At 47.0% G+C, this 18,761-nt stretch overlaps 2 protein-coding genes across 4 annotated transcripts in view; one reads left to right on the top strand and one right to left on the bottom strand.

Annotated features, from left to right (window-relative positions):
- LOC119951839 (zinc finger protein 214-like) overlaps nucleotides 1-2,310 on the top strand; it is a 30,750-nt gene extending 28,440 nt beyond the window's left edge. For all 3 annotated transcript variants that reach the window (XM_038775213.1, XM_038775211.1, XM_038775212.1), the window contains one exon: nucleotides 33-2,310. In XM_038775213.1, the coding sequence (XP_038631141.1) occupies nucleotides 364-1,068 (705 nt within the window). In that variant the 5' untranslated portion in view covers nucleotides 33-363 and the 3' untranslated portion in view covers nucleotides 1,069-2,310. The remainder of the gene's footprint in view (nucleotides 1-32) is intronic.
- LOC119951818 (zinc finger protein 239-like) overlaps nucleotides 1-18,761 on the bottom strand; it is a 295,099-nt gene that overhangs the window by 151,725 nt on the left and 124,613 nt on the right. The gene's annotated exons all lie outside the window — the stretch shown is intronic.

Here is an 18,761-nt window from a genome sequence, read left to right as displayed (position 1 = left end):
ACAGTGATGCCTTTTGTAAATTGTTTTAACAGGAGATTCGAAGAGGACAAATTACAGACAGAAATCTAATACAAGTCGTCTGGATCTGACAGTCTCTCAATTCCTTGGAACCTGAATATCATTGGCCTTCGAATCTAAAGGCCTCATCTGTCAACTTCAAAAGATTTTAAACATCATTGTGACTGGAAAAACACCCGAGTGAGAGTGTTCCAGAGCGCTGACTGTGGAAAGAACTTCAACCAGTTACATAGTCTGAAAAAACATTGCACTATTCATAGCGGGGAGAGACCGTACACGTGTTGTGTGTGTGGACAAAGCCTCAACTGATTGTCTGAACTGGACAGACACGAGGAGACCCAAAACATGGAGAAACCATGGAAATGTGAGGACTGTGGGAGGGAATTCACAGCACCGTCTGTGCTGGAAATTCATCGGCGCATTCACACTGGGGAAAGGCCGTTCACCTGCTCTCAGTGTGGAAAAGGATTCATTCAATTATCTGACCTGCAAAGACACCAGCGAGTTCACACTGGGGAGAGGCCGTTCACCTGCTCTCAGTGTGAGAAGGGATTTACTTACTTATCCAACCTGCAAAGACACCAGCGAGTTCACACTGGGGAGAGGCCGTTCACCTGCTCTCAGTGTGGGAAGAGATTCACTCGGTTATCTACCCTGCAGACACACCAGAGAGTTCACACTGGGGAGAAGCCATTCACCTGCTCTCAATGTGGGAAGAGATTCACTCAGTTGTCGGAACTGCGGTCACACCAGCGAGTTCATACTGGGGAGAGGCCGTTCATCTGCTCTCAGTGTGGGAAGGGATTCACTCAGTTATCCCACCTACGGAGTCACCAGCAAGTTCACACTGGGGAGAGGCCGTTCACCTGCTCTCAGTGTGGGAAGGGATTCAGTTATTCATCCACCCTACGGAAACATCAGCAAGTTCACACTGGGGAGAGGCCTTTCACCTGCTTTCAGTGTGGTAAGGGATTCACTCAGTTATCCAACCTGCGGACACACCAGCGAGTTCACACGGGGAGAGGCCGTTCACCTGCTCTGAGTAAGTGAGATATTCAGTGATCCATCCCAACTATGGAGACACCGCCGGGTGCTCACCGGGGAGAGGTCGTTAATCTGCTCTCAGTGTGGGAGAGATTTTGAGTTTCATCGCAAATGCTCACACACCAAGTTCACAATTGATTACAGGGGTTGGATTCCGTTGTTCTGCTCTCAATTGCATCCAGGACTGCATTGTGTTAATTCTGTCAGTTGATCAATAGGGATGGGCGGAGGGTTTCTTCCTACTGGACTGGTTGGTCTCCCAAATTTGCCTCCAGTGGGCTGATGATCATTGAGCCATGTTGTGAATTCCTGGCTTCAACTTTCACGAGGATCACAGAGCGAAAGGGTGTTTGGTGGTGTCGCCACCTGGGATAGCCACTTACAAAGAAACATGGACATTTGCAAAACCTCAAGGGAAATATGGCCAATGTGAGATTCAGGCAGGCTCACAGCCTAAATGGATATTTGTAGCAGAACCAGACAGGATGGAACCCCTCAGCCGATTTGCATGCTAATGACCCATTTCCCTCAGACAAAGGAACTGGTACTCAGGTATCCGATACAATTCCAGACACATCGGCGCCACTCCCTTTACTCAGGAAGCATAAACAACCAAGGTCAATGACCGCTTAGGACACGCCCAGCCATCAAGGCACCCCGCCCCTTTATTGGCTCAGATCGAAGGCAGTGATCGAGGACTGCCCAATTATTGGGTTCAAACCCAAGGACCGCCCAAAAGAGCGTGAAACCCCCCAAGGATAAAGAGAGACACTGCCATGTGTTCGGTCTCTTTTGGACCTGGCGCTCCGGCAACGTCTGACTCCATCTTCAGCACCACGACCAGAAGCAAGTTCAAGTTCAACGCTCGCTACCAACGGGTGAGCCCAGCTGAACCACAGTTACTTCTCCAGACCCAGCAGATTCAGATTCGAACAAAGGCCACTGTTCCTCTGACATAAGCCGGGTGCCTGAAGTTAAGTATAGGTTGTCATGGTGATGGATGTAATTTAGCTCGTAGTGTTTATGTTGCATGTGTAAGTTAATCTTGTGTGTAAATAAAGTATTATTGATCTTGAACTAACAAACTGGTTGTTTGGGTCTTTGATCGATATCCGGTTGAACCTTGTGGCGGTATCATTTGATGCCTGGCGACTCTGAAAGCATATCCTATTCATATTCAGATTAAGAAAGGCAACCTTATTAGGTGCCATATTTATAGCAAGTAAATATGACCTGCCAGATAGTGCCCCTCTGGACCTCCCCTCGCCACCCCTGGGCCCTCGCTGAACCCCCCCCCCCCCTCGCCGACTGTGGAGCCGCAGGACACAGTCCGCAGCCGCCACGCGGGTTCCCGCACGGCTGGGCCCACACGTCAACTACGCGGTCGGGCACTCGGCCCATCAGGGGCAGAGCATCGGGGGAGGGCCTTCAGCTAACATCCTGAGGCCGTCCCAATGGCATGCGCCGTACTCCTCAATGATGCCGTTTTGGAGGGTGTGGAGCATCCAAAAACTGCCGCCACCCCCGATTCGGTCGGAAAATGGAATTCTCTGCCTGATCGCTGATTACAAAATTGCCGTCGGCAAGAGGAGAATCCCGCCCCCTGTCCCTTTAATCAGTGAGAGATCCTGAGCCAAATTCTCCAATTCCGAGGCTGAGTGCGGAGGATCTGTGCAGTTTTACATGGAAAAAAAATCGGCGCAGCCCCCTCACCGATGTTGCGACCGCTGAGGGGTTGGCTGCCACGCCACGTAAAACCCCCGGTCTCTATAAAATAAATGGCCGGGTCTGTCCCCCACCCCCCCCGTCCCCCCCCCGGTCACACCCTCGCCAGAACAGAGATCCTGTCCCTTTAATCAGAAAGTGACCCTGTCCCTGGAACAGAACAGAGATCCTGTCCCTTTAATCAGAAAGTGACCCTGTCCCTGGAACAGAACAGAGATCCTGTCCCTTTAATCAGAAAGTGACCCTGTCCCTGGAACAGAACAGAGATCCTGTCCCTTTAATCAGAAAGTGACCCTGTCCCTGGAACAGAACAGAGATCCTGTCCCTTTAATCAGAGAGAGACCCTGTCCCTGGAACAGAACAGAAATCCTGTCCCTTTAATCAGAAAGTGACCCTGTCCCTGGAACAGAACAGAGATCCTGTCCCTTTAATCAGAAAGTGACCCTGTCCCTGGAACAGAACAGAGATCCTGTCCCTTTAATCAGAAAGTGACCCTGTCCCTGGAACAGAACAGAGATCCTGTCCCTTTAATCAGAAAGTGACCCTGTCCCTGGAACAGAACAGAGATCCTGTCCCTTTAATCAGAAAGTGACCCTGTCCCTGGAACAGAACAGAGATCCTGTCCCTTTAATCAGAAAGTGACCCTGTCCCTGGAACAGAACAGAGATCCTGTCCCTTTAATCAGAAAGTGACCCTGTCCCTGGAACAGAACAGAGATCCTGTCCCCTTAAATCAGAAAGTGACCCTGTCCCTGGAACAGAACAGCGGCGGCGGGGCAGTTGATAAGGGTGAGAGGGGCGGTGTATGAGTATGGGGAAGAAGGTGAGCAGGATGCGAGCGCACCAGTTGAGGAAACAGGAGGCTGCGAGGGAGATCGGGAAAGTGAAGGACGCAGGTGGGAATATGGTCTTGGACCTGGCGAGGGTGAATGGGTTGTTTAGGGACTTCTATAGCAAGCTGTACGAGTCGGAACCCCCTGCGGGGCGGAGGCGATTTATAGAGGGATTGGAGTTCCCAAAGGGGGATGAGGAGCTGGTGAAGGCCCTGGGGACCCAATTGAGCTGCAGAAGCGGTGGAGGGGCTGGAGGCGATGCAATTGGGCAAGGGTCCGGACAGGTACCCGGTGGAATTTTATAAGAAATTCTCGGGGGTATTGGGGTATTGACGTAAGGGATTTTAACGAGGCAAGGGAGCGGGCAGTGGACCCCAACGTTGACACAGGATTCGATATCCCTCATTTGTGAAGTAGGAAAAGGACCCGGAACAATGTGGGTCTTAGAGACCGATCTCCCTGCTAAATGTTGGCTAAGATCTTGGCCTCGAGAATAGAGGATTGTATCCCAGGAGTGATAGGGGAGGACGAGACGGGGTTTTTGAAGGGGGACATTTGGCAGCCAACATCAGGAGGCTACTCAATGTGATCATGATACCCCCAGAGGGACGATAGGTAGAGGTGGTGGTTGCAATGGATGCAGAGAAGGCCTTTGATCGAGTGGAGTGCGACTATTTGTGGGAGGTCCTGGGGCGGTTTGGATTTGGGCAGGTTTTCTGGACTGGGTCCGGGTGTTATACCAGGCACCGGTGGCATTTATACGGACAAACCGGTTGAGTTCAGATTATTTCAGGTTGCACTGGGGGACGAGGCACGGGCGCCCACTCTCCCCACTGCTGTTTTCCCTGGCTATAGAACCGTTGGCGATGGCACTGAGAGCGTCAGGGGATAGTGGGATTGTGGATATTATGAAAGAGACCATTCCTTTAGGCAGACAAATAAATGTGTCAAGCTGAGGGAGGAAAGGATGTCAATGTCTTTCAGAGAGGGAGAGAGACCTGGGCAAAGCTTTCCAGAGTCTGCACCCTCCCTGGATTCACTTCCTTTCCCTTCAGTTGCTGCAAGTGACCAATTGAAGGTGAGAATGAGGAAAGAAATGGAAAGGGGGAGAAAATAAAGTGTTTTACTCCCAGATGTTGGAGACAGAAGGAAGTTTCAGTCTGTGTGAAGCTGAATCTTCATCCACACAAAGCCCGCGCTGATTGGCTGGAGGTGCACAGTCCTTCCGGTCCTAACTCTTCCCATTGGTCAACACCTCAGCAGGAAGGTCAGGGGGTGGGCTTTCCCTTGCACATGCGCAGCCTCTCCTCACTCTTGGACATGCGCAGTCCCGGACCGGGGGAGGGGAGATCACCGAGCGGCTTCTCGCTCTGGCCGGAGCTGTCAGCCGGTTGCCTGGAAACCTCTGGATGGGGTGGAGTGGCGGCTCGGTCCCCATCGCTCCCGGTCCCCGAGGGAAGGGGAGAGGACCGGCCCCGAGGGTGCACCTTTCCCGGGGAAGCTGCTGTGCCGAGCCCTCGGTGCCGGAGACTGTTTAAACTGGAGCCCCTGCCTCCCAGCCGGCATTTCTTCCCACTTTCCTTCTTCCAAATCAGGCAGTACGGAGGAAGGGGTGACTGAGGCTGCCGCTGCGGTTCGGGCGGCGTTTCATGGACGCTTCATTGAACTACAAAGCCTGTCGGAGCACTGACCCCGAGAGAGAGAGGAGTGGGGCTCCCTCTGCGCTGTTCCATCAAACGCAAGCTCTCGGAAGGCAGGGTCGGTGTTCGTGGCTTGCGGAATGGAGGAAGGAGGTCAGCTGGATACGTTCCCAGAGGCGGCAGGTCGGATTCGGGTCCCGGTTGGAATTCTTATGGCACTTTGGACCGTCGGGATTGACTCTGGGACTTTCGTGCCTTTTACTGACTGTTGCCTACTTTGGAGGGACTACCTGGGGTTTTCTCCGAGCCGTCGACATTTGTGGACTTTGTGGATTTTGTGGACTTTTCGTGAGCTTTGGCTGTTAAGTTTTGTGGCCAAAGCTCACGTTATGAAATGTGGACTTTAGTGAACTTTTCTTTGAATACTGCATGGTGTGATTATGAGTTTTGGTGTTGGATTAGAATTTTATTTTTTGCCTACGACAGACAACTTTACTTCCCGTGGTTTTTTGCTTCCTTACTCTTTTGTTTTACAATGTTAAATTGCTCTGCCTCCTGATGGTCCCGTGCCTTTCGGCGGGTTCCATGATGGAGGAACCCTCTCTCCCCTGCCACGCCCGGATGTGACTCTCTCCATTGGTCTGTGCTCCTAGCGAGGGGGGCCTTTCCTCCGGTGTGTAGACTGCCGGGCTGGGTGGAGGGGGGTGGACGGGCGATGAATGAACTGGCTGCTTGCTGGATTTCTGGCAGCTGGTTCAGGATGGTTGTTTCGGGTTGACTGAGAAACAGGGGGTGATTATATATAATTCCTGATGTCTTTCGTGTTTAGTGGGTGTTTTCAATATTACATTGTTGTTTGTGACTGTACTGTTACTTTTACTGATGAATGCTGTGAGCTGGCCTGTTATCACTAGCTCCTTGCCAGTTGAGTAGGTTTTCCATGGTTCCTTGATGGAGGCACCCTCTCTCCTCTACCACGCCCGGAGGTGACTCTTTCCGGCGGTCTGTGCTCCTTGCGGGAGGAGCCTTTCCTCCGATGTAATGTCTGCCGAGAGGGGGGGACGGGGAGGGGAGGGGTACGAATGGTAGCCGCTTTTCTGGCTAGTGGCTTGGGACTAATGTCTGAGTAAACTGGGGTACCCCTTTCGGGGGGTGACAGACAGAGGGTGCTGAGTGCGAACATGAGCAGCTGTTTGCATTTAGCTGAATTTTCCTTCTATTCGTTTTCTTTCTGTGTTTCTCTATTTAAATGTTGATGAACTTTTGTTGTTATTGTATTGTCACTGTTTCCTTTTGCCATATTATTATAATATTATGCTATGCACCTATGCCTTATGATTGATTTCAATTTGTGAATTTTAAAGGTGTATTGAGGCCTTCGTGCCCTGTGATAGTTTCTATATTTGGCACGTTACTGTGAAAACATGTATCTAGGCCTTTTGTGCCTTGTGGTGTTATATTTTGTTTGGAACGGTCGTATTGCATCGGGGCCTTGTGCCCCGCGACTGTTTATATGATTGTAGGTTTGTAATATATTTAGGCCTTTGTGCCTCGTGGTTTCTTGGCTCTGCCCCTTTCGAGGGGGTGACAGAGGATGCTGAGCATGAATATGAGCAGTTCTTTGCATTTAGTCGAGTTTTCTTTCGACTTGCTCTCGTGCTGTTCCTCTGTGCTTTATTTGAATGTTGATAACTTCTGTTACTGTATTGCCATTGTTTCCTTTTGTTATATCATAGTAACGTTTGCTATGCCTCTGTGCTCTGTGATTGACTTTAATTTGTGAATTGTAAAGGTGTAATGAGGCCTTGGTGCCCTGTGATTGTTTCTATATTTGGCACGTTACTGTTAAAACATGTACCAAGGCCTTTGTGCCTTGTGGTTACTTGGCTCTGAAACGGTCGTATTGTATCGAGGCCTTGTGCCCCGCGACTGTTTGTGTTGTGTTATGAGATTGAGTTTGTTACTTCGAAATGTCCGCATCACGATCGAGCCATCCAGCCAACTGAGCAAACTGTCCCATTTGTAAATATGTAGTAATTCCATAAATATTAGCTATTGTCCACCTCCCATCAGACCACTTAATGTAGTTTCCGAGGCCACCTCAGACAACCTACCTCTCATACCCTGATGGTTTTCTGCTGTGAAAAACACCCAAATGAATGAAACAAAAGAACCAGGTAATCACCATCACCCATCTCCATGGCAACGTGGCAGGCATTGGGGATTCCAAACAGAAATATGAACTAAATATCTTCCAATTTTCACTCTGCGAACCTTGTGAATGTTGAAGTCCACTGAGATAGTCATGAAATAGGCCAGTCCAGCAGAAAGAAACCCTCAGACCCTCCCCATTGACCAACTAACAGAATGAACAAAATGCAGTCCTGGATGTAATTGAAGCAGAAACAATAACAGCGAATCCAACGCCTGTAATCAATTGTGAACTTGTTGGTGTCTCAGCAGGTACGAGGAAACACAGAATCCCTTCCCACATTGAGAAGTGAACAGCTTCTCCCCAATGTGAACTTTCTGGTGTCTCTGCAGGTTGGGTAAACGACTGAATCCTTTCCCACACTGAGAGCAGGTGAATGGCTTCTCCCCAGTGTGAACTCGCTGATGTTTCTGCAGGTGGGATAATTCAGTGAATTCCTTCCCACACTGAGAGCAGGTGAATGGTTTCTCCCCAGAGTGAATTCGCTGGTGTTTCTGCAGGTTGGAGAAATCACTGAATTCCTTCCCACATTGAGAGCAGCTGAACGGCTTCTCCCCAGTGTGAACTCGCTGGTGTGTCTACAGGGTGGACAATTGAGTGAATCCCTTTCCGCACTGAGAGCAGGTGAATGGCCTCTCCCCAGTGTGAATCTGTCGATGAACTTCCAGCTCTGATGGGGCTCGGAATCCCTTCCCACAGTCCCCACATTTCCACCGTTTCCCCATGTTTCCGGTCAGCTTGTGTCTCTGCAGATTGGACAACTGAAGCCTTGACCACACACAGAACATGTGTACGGTCCCTCCCCGCTGTGAATGGTGTAGTATTTCTTCAGGCTGTGTAACTGGTTAAAGCTCTTTCCACAGTCAGTGCTTTGGAACACTCTCACTCGGGTGTGTGTGTGTATCGGTGCTTTTCCAGTCACATCGATGGTTAAAATCCTTTGAAGCAGACGGATCGGGCAAACATTTCTCCTTCTAGATTCAAAGGCCGATGATATTCAGATCCCAAGAAATCTGGTGACTCTGTCAGATTGAGAGGTTACGTTTGAGATTTCTGTCTGTAATTCTTCCTTTTTTAACATCCTGTAAAAGGAGTTTACAAAAGTTACCACTGTCAGTACAGGATAGAAATTCAGAACAGACAATTCTCATTTCTATGGAACATTCTTTCCTCTCTCATGCCTCAAAATCTGTAAATCTCCATCCCACACACTCTCCCTCCATTCTCACTCTGCTGTATCTAATATTCACCCTCCCAATTCTCCTGAAGGTGCTGATTCAGGCTGATTGACAGATCCCTGCTCACTGCTTCCTGTCCTGGACACAGAGATCGGAAAATCTTCATGCAGGTTGCTAGCCTAACGGAAATGTGTCTCTATTACTGGACTAATTTATAGGATTATTTCAGTTGTTGAAGATACAGGGGGTTGTGGTTGATCATGATCCTGAAGTTTTATCCTGGAGTTTTAATAATGGGAAATGAGGAAATGGCTGAGGAACTGAACAGGTTTTTTGGGTCGGTCTTCACAGTGGAAGACACAAATAACATGCCAGCGACTGATAGAAATGAGGCTATGACAGGTGAGGACCTTGAGAGGATTGTTATCACTAAGGAGGGAGTGATGGGCAAGCTAATGGGGCTAAAGGTAGACAAGTCTCCTGGCCCTGATGGAATGCATCCCAGAGTGCTAAACGAGATGGCTAGGGAAATTGCAGATGCACTAGTGATAATTTACCGAAATTCACTAGACTCTGGGGTGGTCCCGGTGGATTGGAAATTAGCAAACGTGACGCCACTGTTTAAAAAAGGAGGTAGGCAGAAAGCAGGAAATTATAGGCCAGTGAGCTTAACTTCGGTAGTAGGGAAGATGCTGGAATCTATCATCAAGGAAGAAATTGCGAGGCATCTGGATCGAAATTGTCCCATTGGGCAGACGCAGCATGGGTTCGTAAAGGGCAGGTCATGCCTAACTAATTTAGTGGAATTTTTTGAGGACATTACCAGTGCAGTAGATAACGGGGAGCCGATGGATGTGGTATATCTGGATTTCCAGAAAGCCTTTGACAAGGTGCCACACAAAAGGTTGCTGCATAAGATAAAGATGCATGGCATTAAGGGTAAAGTAGTAGCATGGATAGAGGATTGGTTAAATAATAGAAAGCAAAGAGTTGGGATAAATGGGTGTTTCTCTGGTTGGCAATCAGTAGCTAGTGGTGTCCCTCAGGGATCCGTGTTGGGCCCACAATTGTTCACAATTTACATAGATGATTTGGAGTTGGGGACCAAGGGCAATGTGTCCAAGTTTGCAGATGACACTAAGATGAGTGGTAAAGCGAAAAGTGCAGAGGATACTGGAAGTCTGCAGAGGGATTTGGATAGGTTAAATGAATGGGCTAGGGTCTGGCAGATGGAATACAATGTTGACAAATATGAGGTTATCAATTTTGGTAGGAATAACAGCAAACGGGATTATTATTTAAACGATAAAATATTGAAGCATGCCGCTGTTCAGAGAGACTTGGGTGTGCTAGTGCATGAGTCGCAGAAGGTTGGTTTACAAGTGCAACAGGTGATTAAGAAGGCAAATGGAATTTTGTCCTTCATTGCTAGAGGGATGGAGTTTAAGACTAGGGAGGTTATGTTGCAATTGTATAAAGTGTTAGTGCGGCCACACCTGGAGTATTGTGTTCAGTTTTGGTCTCCTTACTTGAGAAAGGATGTACTGGCGCTGGAGGGTGTGCAGAGGAGATTCACTAGGTTAATCCCAGAGCTGAAGGGGTTGGATTATGAGGAGAGGTTGAGTTGACTGGGACTGTACTCGTTGGAATTTAGAAGGATGAGGGGGGATCTTATAGAAACATTTAAAATTATGAAGGGAATAGATAGGATAGATGCGAGCAGGTTGTTTCCACTGGCGGGTGACAGCAGAACTAGGGGACATAGCCTCAAAATAAGGGGAAGTAGATTTAGGACTGAGTTTAGGAGGAACTTCTTCACCCAAAGGGTTGTGAATCTATGGAATTCCTTGCCCAGTGAAGCTGTTGAGGCTCCTTCAAACATGTTTTTAAGGTAAAGATAGATAGTTTTTTGAAGAATAAAGGGATTAAGGATAACGGGATTAAGGGTTATGGTGTTCGGGCCGGAAAGTGGAGCTGAGTCCACAAAAGATCAGCCATGATCTAATTGAATGGCGGAGCAGGCTCGAGGGGCCAGATGGCCTACTCCTGCTCCTAGTTCTTATGTTCTTATGAACTTGCTGCCTATCAACAATTTCTCAATAGAATTGGATAGATCCTGCAGGCTTCCAGAATGGGACCCACTCCAGCCTGACAAATTTGCTCGACAGAGTTGGCATGTTCTCAAGTTGTGCAATGGCCTCCTTCTGTGCGGTAACGACACCATGACCAGAAATATATAACGTAGCTACAGTACTCAGGATGTCTCTGAGATGGCACAGGACACACTGAAAGGGGAGGGTGAACAGCCAGAGGACGTGGTCCATATCGAAACCAATGACATAGGCAGGAAAAGAGATGAGGTCCTACAAAGTAAATTTAGGGAGTTGGGCAGAAAGTTAAACAGCAGGCCCTCGAAGATGGTGTGGAAACCTAACTTGGCCGTCTGAAGCATCATGGGATACATGACAAGTCTTAAAGGGGCTCATTGTAAAATGCTTTCTGTTACCTCATTAATTCAGTTAACAGACAGATGGCCCCTTGTAAATTGGTAACATTGTCTTGAGTTTAATCGATATCTTGACAAAATCAATTCAGTTTGTATGGTGACACACACACCATTGTTCAATAACAGTACCATCGGAGCCAGTGACGTCAGTCGATTAGCATGGCCTTTGTATTGCTGATGTATATTCATCTCTGTAGAATTACTGCAGTAGACATTGACGTCATCTGATCACCCCTCCTGTGGATCGGAATTGTACCTTTGTCTCTGTGTAAGCCAACTGAAAGGCTCAGCAATTACCAATGTGGAGGGATGGGTTTCTTATTGTGTATAAATATCTTTACCTCCCTCATGTTCCCGAGAGTGGGCCTGCTGCGACCATTGATTCTTGTGGCCTCTCTCCTTGTGACAAATAAAATCATTTAACTTTAACTGTGTTGTTATCGGTTACACTTCTTTCAGTCTAAAAGTCTTTCTCGGATGTTAAAGATTTCGACAGTAATTTAGAGGTTCCACCGAGATCACTTATTTTGACCCCAGTTGGAGTGGACGACTGTAAGTGCTTGGTGGACGGTTGAGGGGAAAAACCTAAGTAGCCACAAGTATAATTTTATACTTTGGGATTTTCCCAGCGGTTGCCTTGGTCAAGAACATTCTGCTCCGCTGGCCCAGATATTGCGATCAGTAAGACTCTGTACTCCAGGACCTGGGTACATCTTTGAAACATTTTCGCTTGCAGATTAAAACAAAGAGAGCAGAGTTTGTGAAAACACAGGTCCTGAAAGTAACTCCACAGTTAAAAAGGGTAAAAGGCTTTGTCACGGACAGCCTACACGTCGCGGACGTGAAAGAGAGAAAAAGTTAAAAGGTAAAAGGCTCTGCCGCGGGCAACCTTGCGAACTGTAACACATGTTGGAAACTGGGAACCGAGGCTGGTTTAGCTCAGTGGGCTAGACAGCTGATTTTGATGTAGAACAAGGCCAGCAGCACAGGTTCAATTCCTATACCTGCTCACCCGAACAGGCGCTGGAATATGCCGACTAGAGGCTTTTCACAGTAACTTCATACTTGCGACAATAAACGGTTATGATTATGATTATGAACACAATTAAAGTTGGCAGTATTTGTACTGAGGGTTGTCGGGGACAACCAAGAAGGATTTGGCCATAAGTTTAGATAAGTTAGAATTGTATAAGTAAGGACTCGATCTCCAGTGGCAAACAACCCAAATCAAAAATTGATTGTATAATTAGTTAAAGTAGAAGTATTTGTAAGTTATATGTCTGTTTAAGAACTGTTGTAACTCCTGCAAACTGAAACAGCCTGGACTAAGGGATAGTGATACCAGAGTTTAAACTACCTATCCCCCCAGGTTGAAAGAATGGGAACCGGAGCAAGTAAAGCATCACCAAGGGGCAAACCTATTTCATGCTCCAGAATCGTGGCCAGTCATCTATAGGCCATTAAAAAAATTGGGTAAAATGGGCAAAAGGGGGGAACAGGCCAACTGTGTTGTTAACTGTTACGCTTCTTTCAGTCAAAAAGTCTTACTCGGATGTTAAAGATTTCAATAGTGGTAATGACGTGGTAGTGAGGCAAGAAAGAGGAAAATAGTACAGCTGAACATGTGGCTAAAGAGCTGGTGCAGGAGGGAGGGCGGCAGATTTTCAGATCATTGGGAACTCTTCCGGGGCAGGTGGGATCTGTTCAAAAAGGACAGTTGCATCCAAACTGGGGGGGCACCAATATTCTTACAGGGAGATTTGCTAGTGCCACTCGGGAGGGTTTAAACGAAAATAGCAGGGAGGTGGGAACCAAAGTAGCAGGACAGCAGGTGAGGGGAAGGTAGTGGTTAATAGCATGAACAGACAGGGCCAGTCTAACAATGACAGAGGTGAAAGGAAACGTAAACAAATAAAACGTAAGATGAGGACATGACTGTGAGAGTGAAAGTTGGGAAGGGGATGAGTGTTATCAGAGATCAATAAAGAAGGACAGGGGCAGCACGGTGGCCTAGTGGTTAGCACAACCGCCTCACGGCGCTGAGGTCCCAGGTTCGATCCCGGCTCTGGGTCACTGTCCGTGTGGAGTTTGCACATTCTCCCCGTGTCTGCGTGGGTTTCGCCCCCACAACCCAAAAATGTGCAGAGTAGGTGGATTGACAACGCTAAATTGCCCCTTAATTGGAAAAAATAATTGGGTAATCTAAATTTATTTTTTTTTAAATAAAAAAATAAAAATAAAGGAGGACAGAATGTCTGGAAAGCAGACAGCACAACATAATCCTGCAGGTCAAAAATAAATCAGGAGGACATATTTCCAAACCTTGTACCTTAATGCACGCAGTATTGGGAACAAGGTCAATGAGCTGACAGCACAAATAGAGACAAATGGGTATGATTTGGTGCGGATATGATTTGGTGGGGATGCGATTTGGTGGGGATGCGATTTGGTGGGGATGCGATTCGGTGAGGATATGATTCGGTGGGGATATGATTCGGTGGGGATATGATTCGGTGGGGATATGATTTGGTGGGGATATGATTTGGTGGGGATATGATTTGGTGGGGATATGATTTGGTGGGGATATGATTTGGTGGGGATGCGATTTGGTGGGGATACGATTTGGTGGGGATACGATTTGGTGGGGATGCGATTTGGTGGGGATGCGATTTGGTGAGGATACGATTTGGTGGGGATACGATTTGGTGGGGATACGATTTGGTGGGGATACGATTTGGTGGGGATACGATTTGGTGGGGATACGATTTGGTGGGGATACGATTTGGTGGGGATATGATTTGGTGAGGATATGATTTGGTGGGGATATGATTTGGTGGGGATGCGATTTGGTGGGGATGCGATTTGGTGGGGATATGATTTGGTGGGGATGCGATTTGGTGGGGATGCGATTTGGTGGGGATGTGATTTGGTGGGGATATGATTTGGTGGGGATGCGATTTGGTGAGGATATGATTTGGTGGGGATTACTGAAACATGGTTGCAGGAGGACTGGGAGTTGAATGTCCCGGGTACTCAGTATTCCGAAAGGATAGACAGGATGGAACAGTTGGTGGAGTTGCTTTATTGGTTAAGGATGACATCAAAAAGAAATTGTATTGGCACTAAGGGCCAAAATGCAGAGCCAATACAGGTGGAAATAAAAAACAAGGGGTAAAACTCCTTGGTCGGAGTAATTTACAGGCCCCCGAGGAATACGTCATAATACATAATAACCATGGGTGTTTTAACATGCATATTGTCTGGATTAATCAAATTGGCAAGGGTAGCCGTGAGGGAGCTTTCATAGAGCAATAGGGTATTTTAGATTTAGCATTATGTAACAAAGAAATATTGATAAACAGCTTTGTCATGAAGGATCCTCTTGGAAGGAGTGATCACAGCATGCTAGAATTTCAAATTCAGATTGAGCGAGGAAAGACAGAGTGTGATACTAGAGTGACAGCATTGGGCAGAGGTAATTACACAGGCCTGAGGAAAGAGTGGCTCAAGGAGACTGGGCACAAATAACTGAGGGTAAGACAGTGGATGAACAATGACGAATGTTCAGGAAAATATTGCAGACCTATGGGCGACACGGTAGCACAGTGGTTAGCACTGCTGCTCCACAGCACCAGGGACCCGGATTCGATTCCCGGCTTGGGTCACAGTCTGTGCGGAGTCTGTACGTTCTCCCCGTGTCTGCGTGGGTTTCCTCCGGGTGCTCCGGATACATGCCACAAGTCTCGAAAGACATGTGTTTTAGGTGAACTTGACATTCTGAATTCTCCCTCAGTGTAACCAAACAGGCACTGGAGTGTGGCGACTGGGGGTTTTCACAGTAACTTCATTGCAGTGTCAATGTAAGCTTACATGTGACACTAATAAAGTTAATTATTAGCTCTCAATTAAAGCATATTGTATATTCCTGAGAGGAAGACAAATTGTAAAAGGGCGAAAACGTCCCATGGCTAAACAAGGAAGTCAAAGAGGACATAAAGGTAAAAAGCTGTGGCATACCATACTGCAAAAGCTACTGGTAAGCTGGAGGATTGGGAGAACTTGAACATTCAACAAAAGGCACTAAAAATAAAATCAAAAGAGCTAAGATGAACTACAAAAGGAAACTAGCAGAAAATATAAACACCTGATACCAAAATACACCTGATACCAGTAAGTAAATAAAGAGCAAGAGAATATCTAAAGTAAACGTGAGCCCTTTAGAGGACAATGCATGTTAGCACAGTGGTTAGCACTGTTGCTTCACAGCATCAGCGCCATGGGTTCGGTTCCCGCATGTCACTGTTGTGCGCAGACTGCACGTTCTCCCCGTGTCTGTATGGGTTTCCTCCGGGCGCTCCACTTTCCTCCCACAAGTCCTGAAAGACGTGCTGGGTGAATTGGACATTCTGTACATAAGTATGAGATTATTCATTTTGGCCAAAAAGATCAAAAGGCAAATTATTGGAATCAAAAGCAGATTCAAAATGCTTCTGGGCAGAGGGATCTGGGTGCCTTTGTTCATGAATCGCAGAAAGTCAGTATGCTGGTACAACATTCAATAAAAAGGCAAATGCAGTTTTAGCATTTATTGCAAAAGGACCTGAGAATAAAAGTAGAGACGTATTGTTGCAATTGTATCGGGTGTTGGTAAGACCACATCTGGAGTAATCTGGTGGATGTGGTAGCATTGGAGGCAGTTCAGAGGACGCTCACCAGATTGATTCCAGGGATGAAACGGTTGACGTATGAGGAGAGATTGAACAGTTTGGGTTTATACCCGCTGGAGTTTAGAAGGTGGTGAATTTGTGGAACTCACTGCTGCATAGCGTGGCAGAGTCTGAGTCATTAAATGGTTTCAAGAAGGAGATAGATATATTTCTGACTTAAATCACAGGTTAAAGGGATATGGGGAACTGGTCTGGAGGTGAATTTCAGACTAGGAAGATCCATGATCTGGTTGAATGGCGGAACAGGCTTGAAGGGCTGAAATGTCCACTTCTGCTCCTAATTCCTATGTTCCTTTATATATTACAAGACTAAAAATAATGATAAATGTACTTTAGTACAGAACCATAAACAATATATCTAATGTGTACCATATGACAACATTAGACATATCTCTGTCCGATATTAATTTACTGTCCCTTAAATGTCAGCCATCTCCTGGAGAAACCAGTCCTTTAATTGTGAATATTAGGAAAGAGACCATCCCTTTGGCCAGACAAATAAATGTAACAAGCTGAGGAAACAAAGGGTGTCAATGTCTTTAAGAGAGAGAGACCTGGGCCAACCTTTCCAGAATCTGCACCCTCCCTGGATTCACTTCCTTTCCCTTCAGTTGCTGCAAGTGACCAATTGAAGGTCAGAATAAGAAAAGAAATGGAAAGAGGGAGAAAAGAAAGTGTTTTACTCACATAGATTGGAGGCAGGAGGGAGTTTCAATCTGTGTGAAGCTCAATCTTCATTCCCACAAAGCCCACGCTGATTGGCTGGAGGACCAGAGTCCATCCTGTCCTCCCACTCTTCCCATTGGTCAACACCTCACCAGGAAGGTCAGGGGATGAGCTTCCCCTCGCACATGCGCAGCCTCTCCTCCCTCTTGGACATGCGCAGTCCCGGCACGGAGGGTGGGGAAATCACTGAGAGGCTTCTCGCTCTGGCCGGAGCTGTCAGCCGGTTGCCTGGAAACCTTGTCTTGAGGAGGGGGAACAATGAATGGGGCGAAGCTTCTGTGTCCGCGCGCCGGGCCTGCGCACTGGAACCCTGAGACGTCACCGCGCATCGGCCGGAAGGTTTTGTGCAATGGCAAGAGTTGATGAACCGGAAGGATTCTCTTCCACCATCCAAACTGGGGCCTCACATAGACTGAAACTTCCTCCTGTCTCCAACATCTGTGAGTAAAACACTTTCTTTTCTCCCCCTTTCAGTTTCTTTTCTCATTCTGACCGTCAATTAGTGACTTGCAGCAACTGAAGGGAAAGGAAGCTTGGCCCAGGTCTCTCTCTCCCGCTTTTAAAAAATAAATTTAGTGCACTCAATTCATTTTTTTCCAATTAAGGGGCAATTTAGCATGGCCAATCTACCTACCCTGCACATCTTTGGGTTGTGGGGGTGAAACCCACGCAAACACGGGGAGAATGTGCAAACCTCCACACGGACAGTGACCCAGCGCTGGGATCGAACCTGGGACCTCGGCACAGGGCTAATCACTGCGCCACCGTGCTGCCCTCTCCCTCGTAAAGACATTGGCATCCGGCATCCTTTGTTCCCTCAGCTTGACACATTTATTTGCCTGGCTAAAAGAATGGTCTCTTTCCTAATGTTCTCAATTAAAGGACTGGTTTCCCCAGGAGATGGCTGACATTTAAGGGAATAATAAATTAATGTAGGATAGAGATATATCTAGTGTTTTAAATGGTACATATTAGATATATTATTGATGGTTTTGTAATAAAGTGCATTTATATTTTTCCAGTTGGTAATATTGTACTGTGGCTACGTTATATATTTCCAGTCATCTCTTCCCTCAGAGGGATATTCGGCTCGGAATTTCTCTTCCAAAGGGGCCAGTGGGGTGTGGGGGTCATTGAATATATTCACGGATGAGTTGGACACATTTTATAAATTGTTATTTTTAAAATCATTTTTTAACCAATGAATGCAACAGAGTAACAAATGGGTACAGAACGGAACAAGGGATATTGACAACATAATAATAATCTTTATTGTCAGAAGTAGGCTTACATTAACACTGCAATGAAGTTACTGTGAAAAGCCCCTGGTGGCCACACTCCGGCACCTGTTTGGGTACACTGAAGGAGAATTGAGAATATCCAGTTCACCGAACAAAGTGTTTCCGGACTTGTGGGAGGAAACCGGAGCACCCGGAGGAAACCCATGCAGACACAGGGAGAATGTGCAGACTCCGCACAGGACAGTGGCTCAAGCCAGGAATTGAGCCCGGGTTCCTGGTGTTGTTGAAGCAACAGTGCTAATCACTGTGCCACCGTGCCTTAGTCATCAAGTATTTTCAGGATCGAGAATAATATGTTTCTAGCTATTGAAGGCATCAAGGTATTTGGCGATATTTTGTGAAAATGGTGCTGAGGTAAATCGGCCAATGAGCTCATTGAATAGTTGAGCAGGTTCGATGGGCTGAATGGCCGACTGCAAGCTCCTCATTGTTATGATTTCCGTTCCTGGTCAGGAATCAGGTGAGCATGGATCTGTCAGTCAGCCGGAATCAGCACCTTCAGGAGAATTGGGAGGGTGAATATTAGATACAGCAGAGTGAGAATGGAGGGAGAGTGTGTGGGATGGAGATTTACAGCTTTTGGGGAATGAGAGAGGAAAGAATGTTCGATAGAAACTAGAATTGTCTGTTCTGAATTTCTATCCTGTACTGACTCTGATGAAAATTTTTTTGAAAATTGTTTTTCCAGGATATTAGAAGAGGAGGAAACGCCACATCCCAATCTCACTGAGTCACTTGCTTCATCACGGCCTGGATATCATCGGCCTTTGAATCTAGAAGGAGAAATGTTTGCCCGATCTGTCAGCTTCAAAAGATTTTAAACATCATTGTGACTGGAAAAGCACCGAGACA

The sequence above is a fragment of the Scyliorhinus canicula genome, chromosome 17, assembly GCF_902713615.1.
Source record: "Scyliorhinus canicula chromosome 17, sScyCan1.1, whole genome shotgun sequence".
NCBI classification, from domain to species: domain Eukaryota; kingdom Metazoa; phylum Chordata; class Chondrichthyes; order Carcharhiniformes; family Scyliorhinidae; genus Scyliorhinus; species Scyliorhinus canicula.
This window is presented reverse-complemented; position numbering and strand designations above follow the sequence as displayed.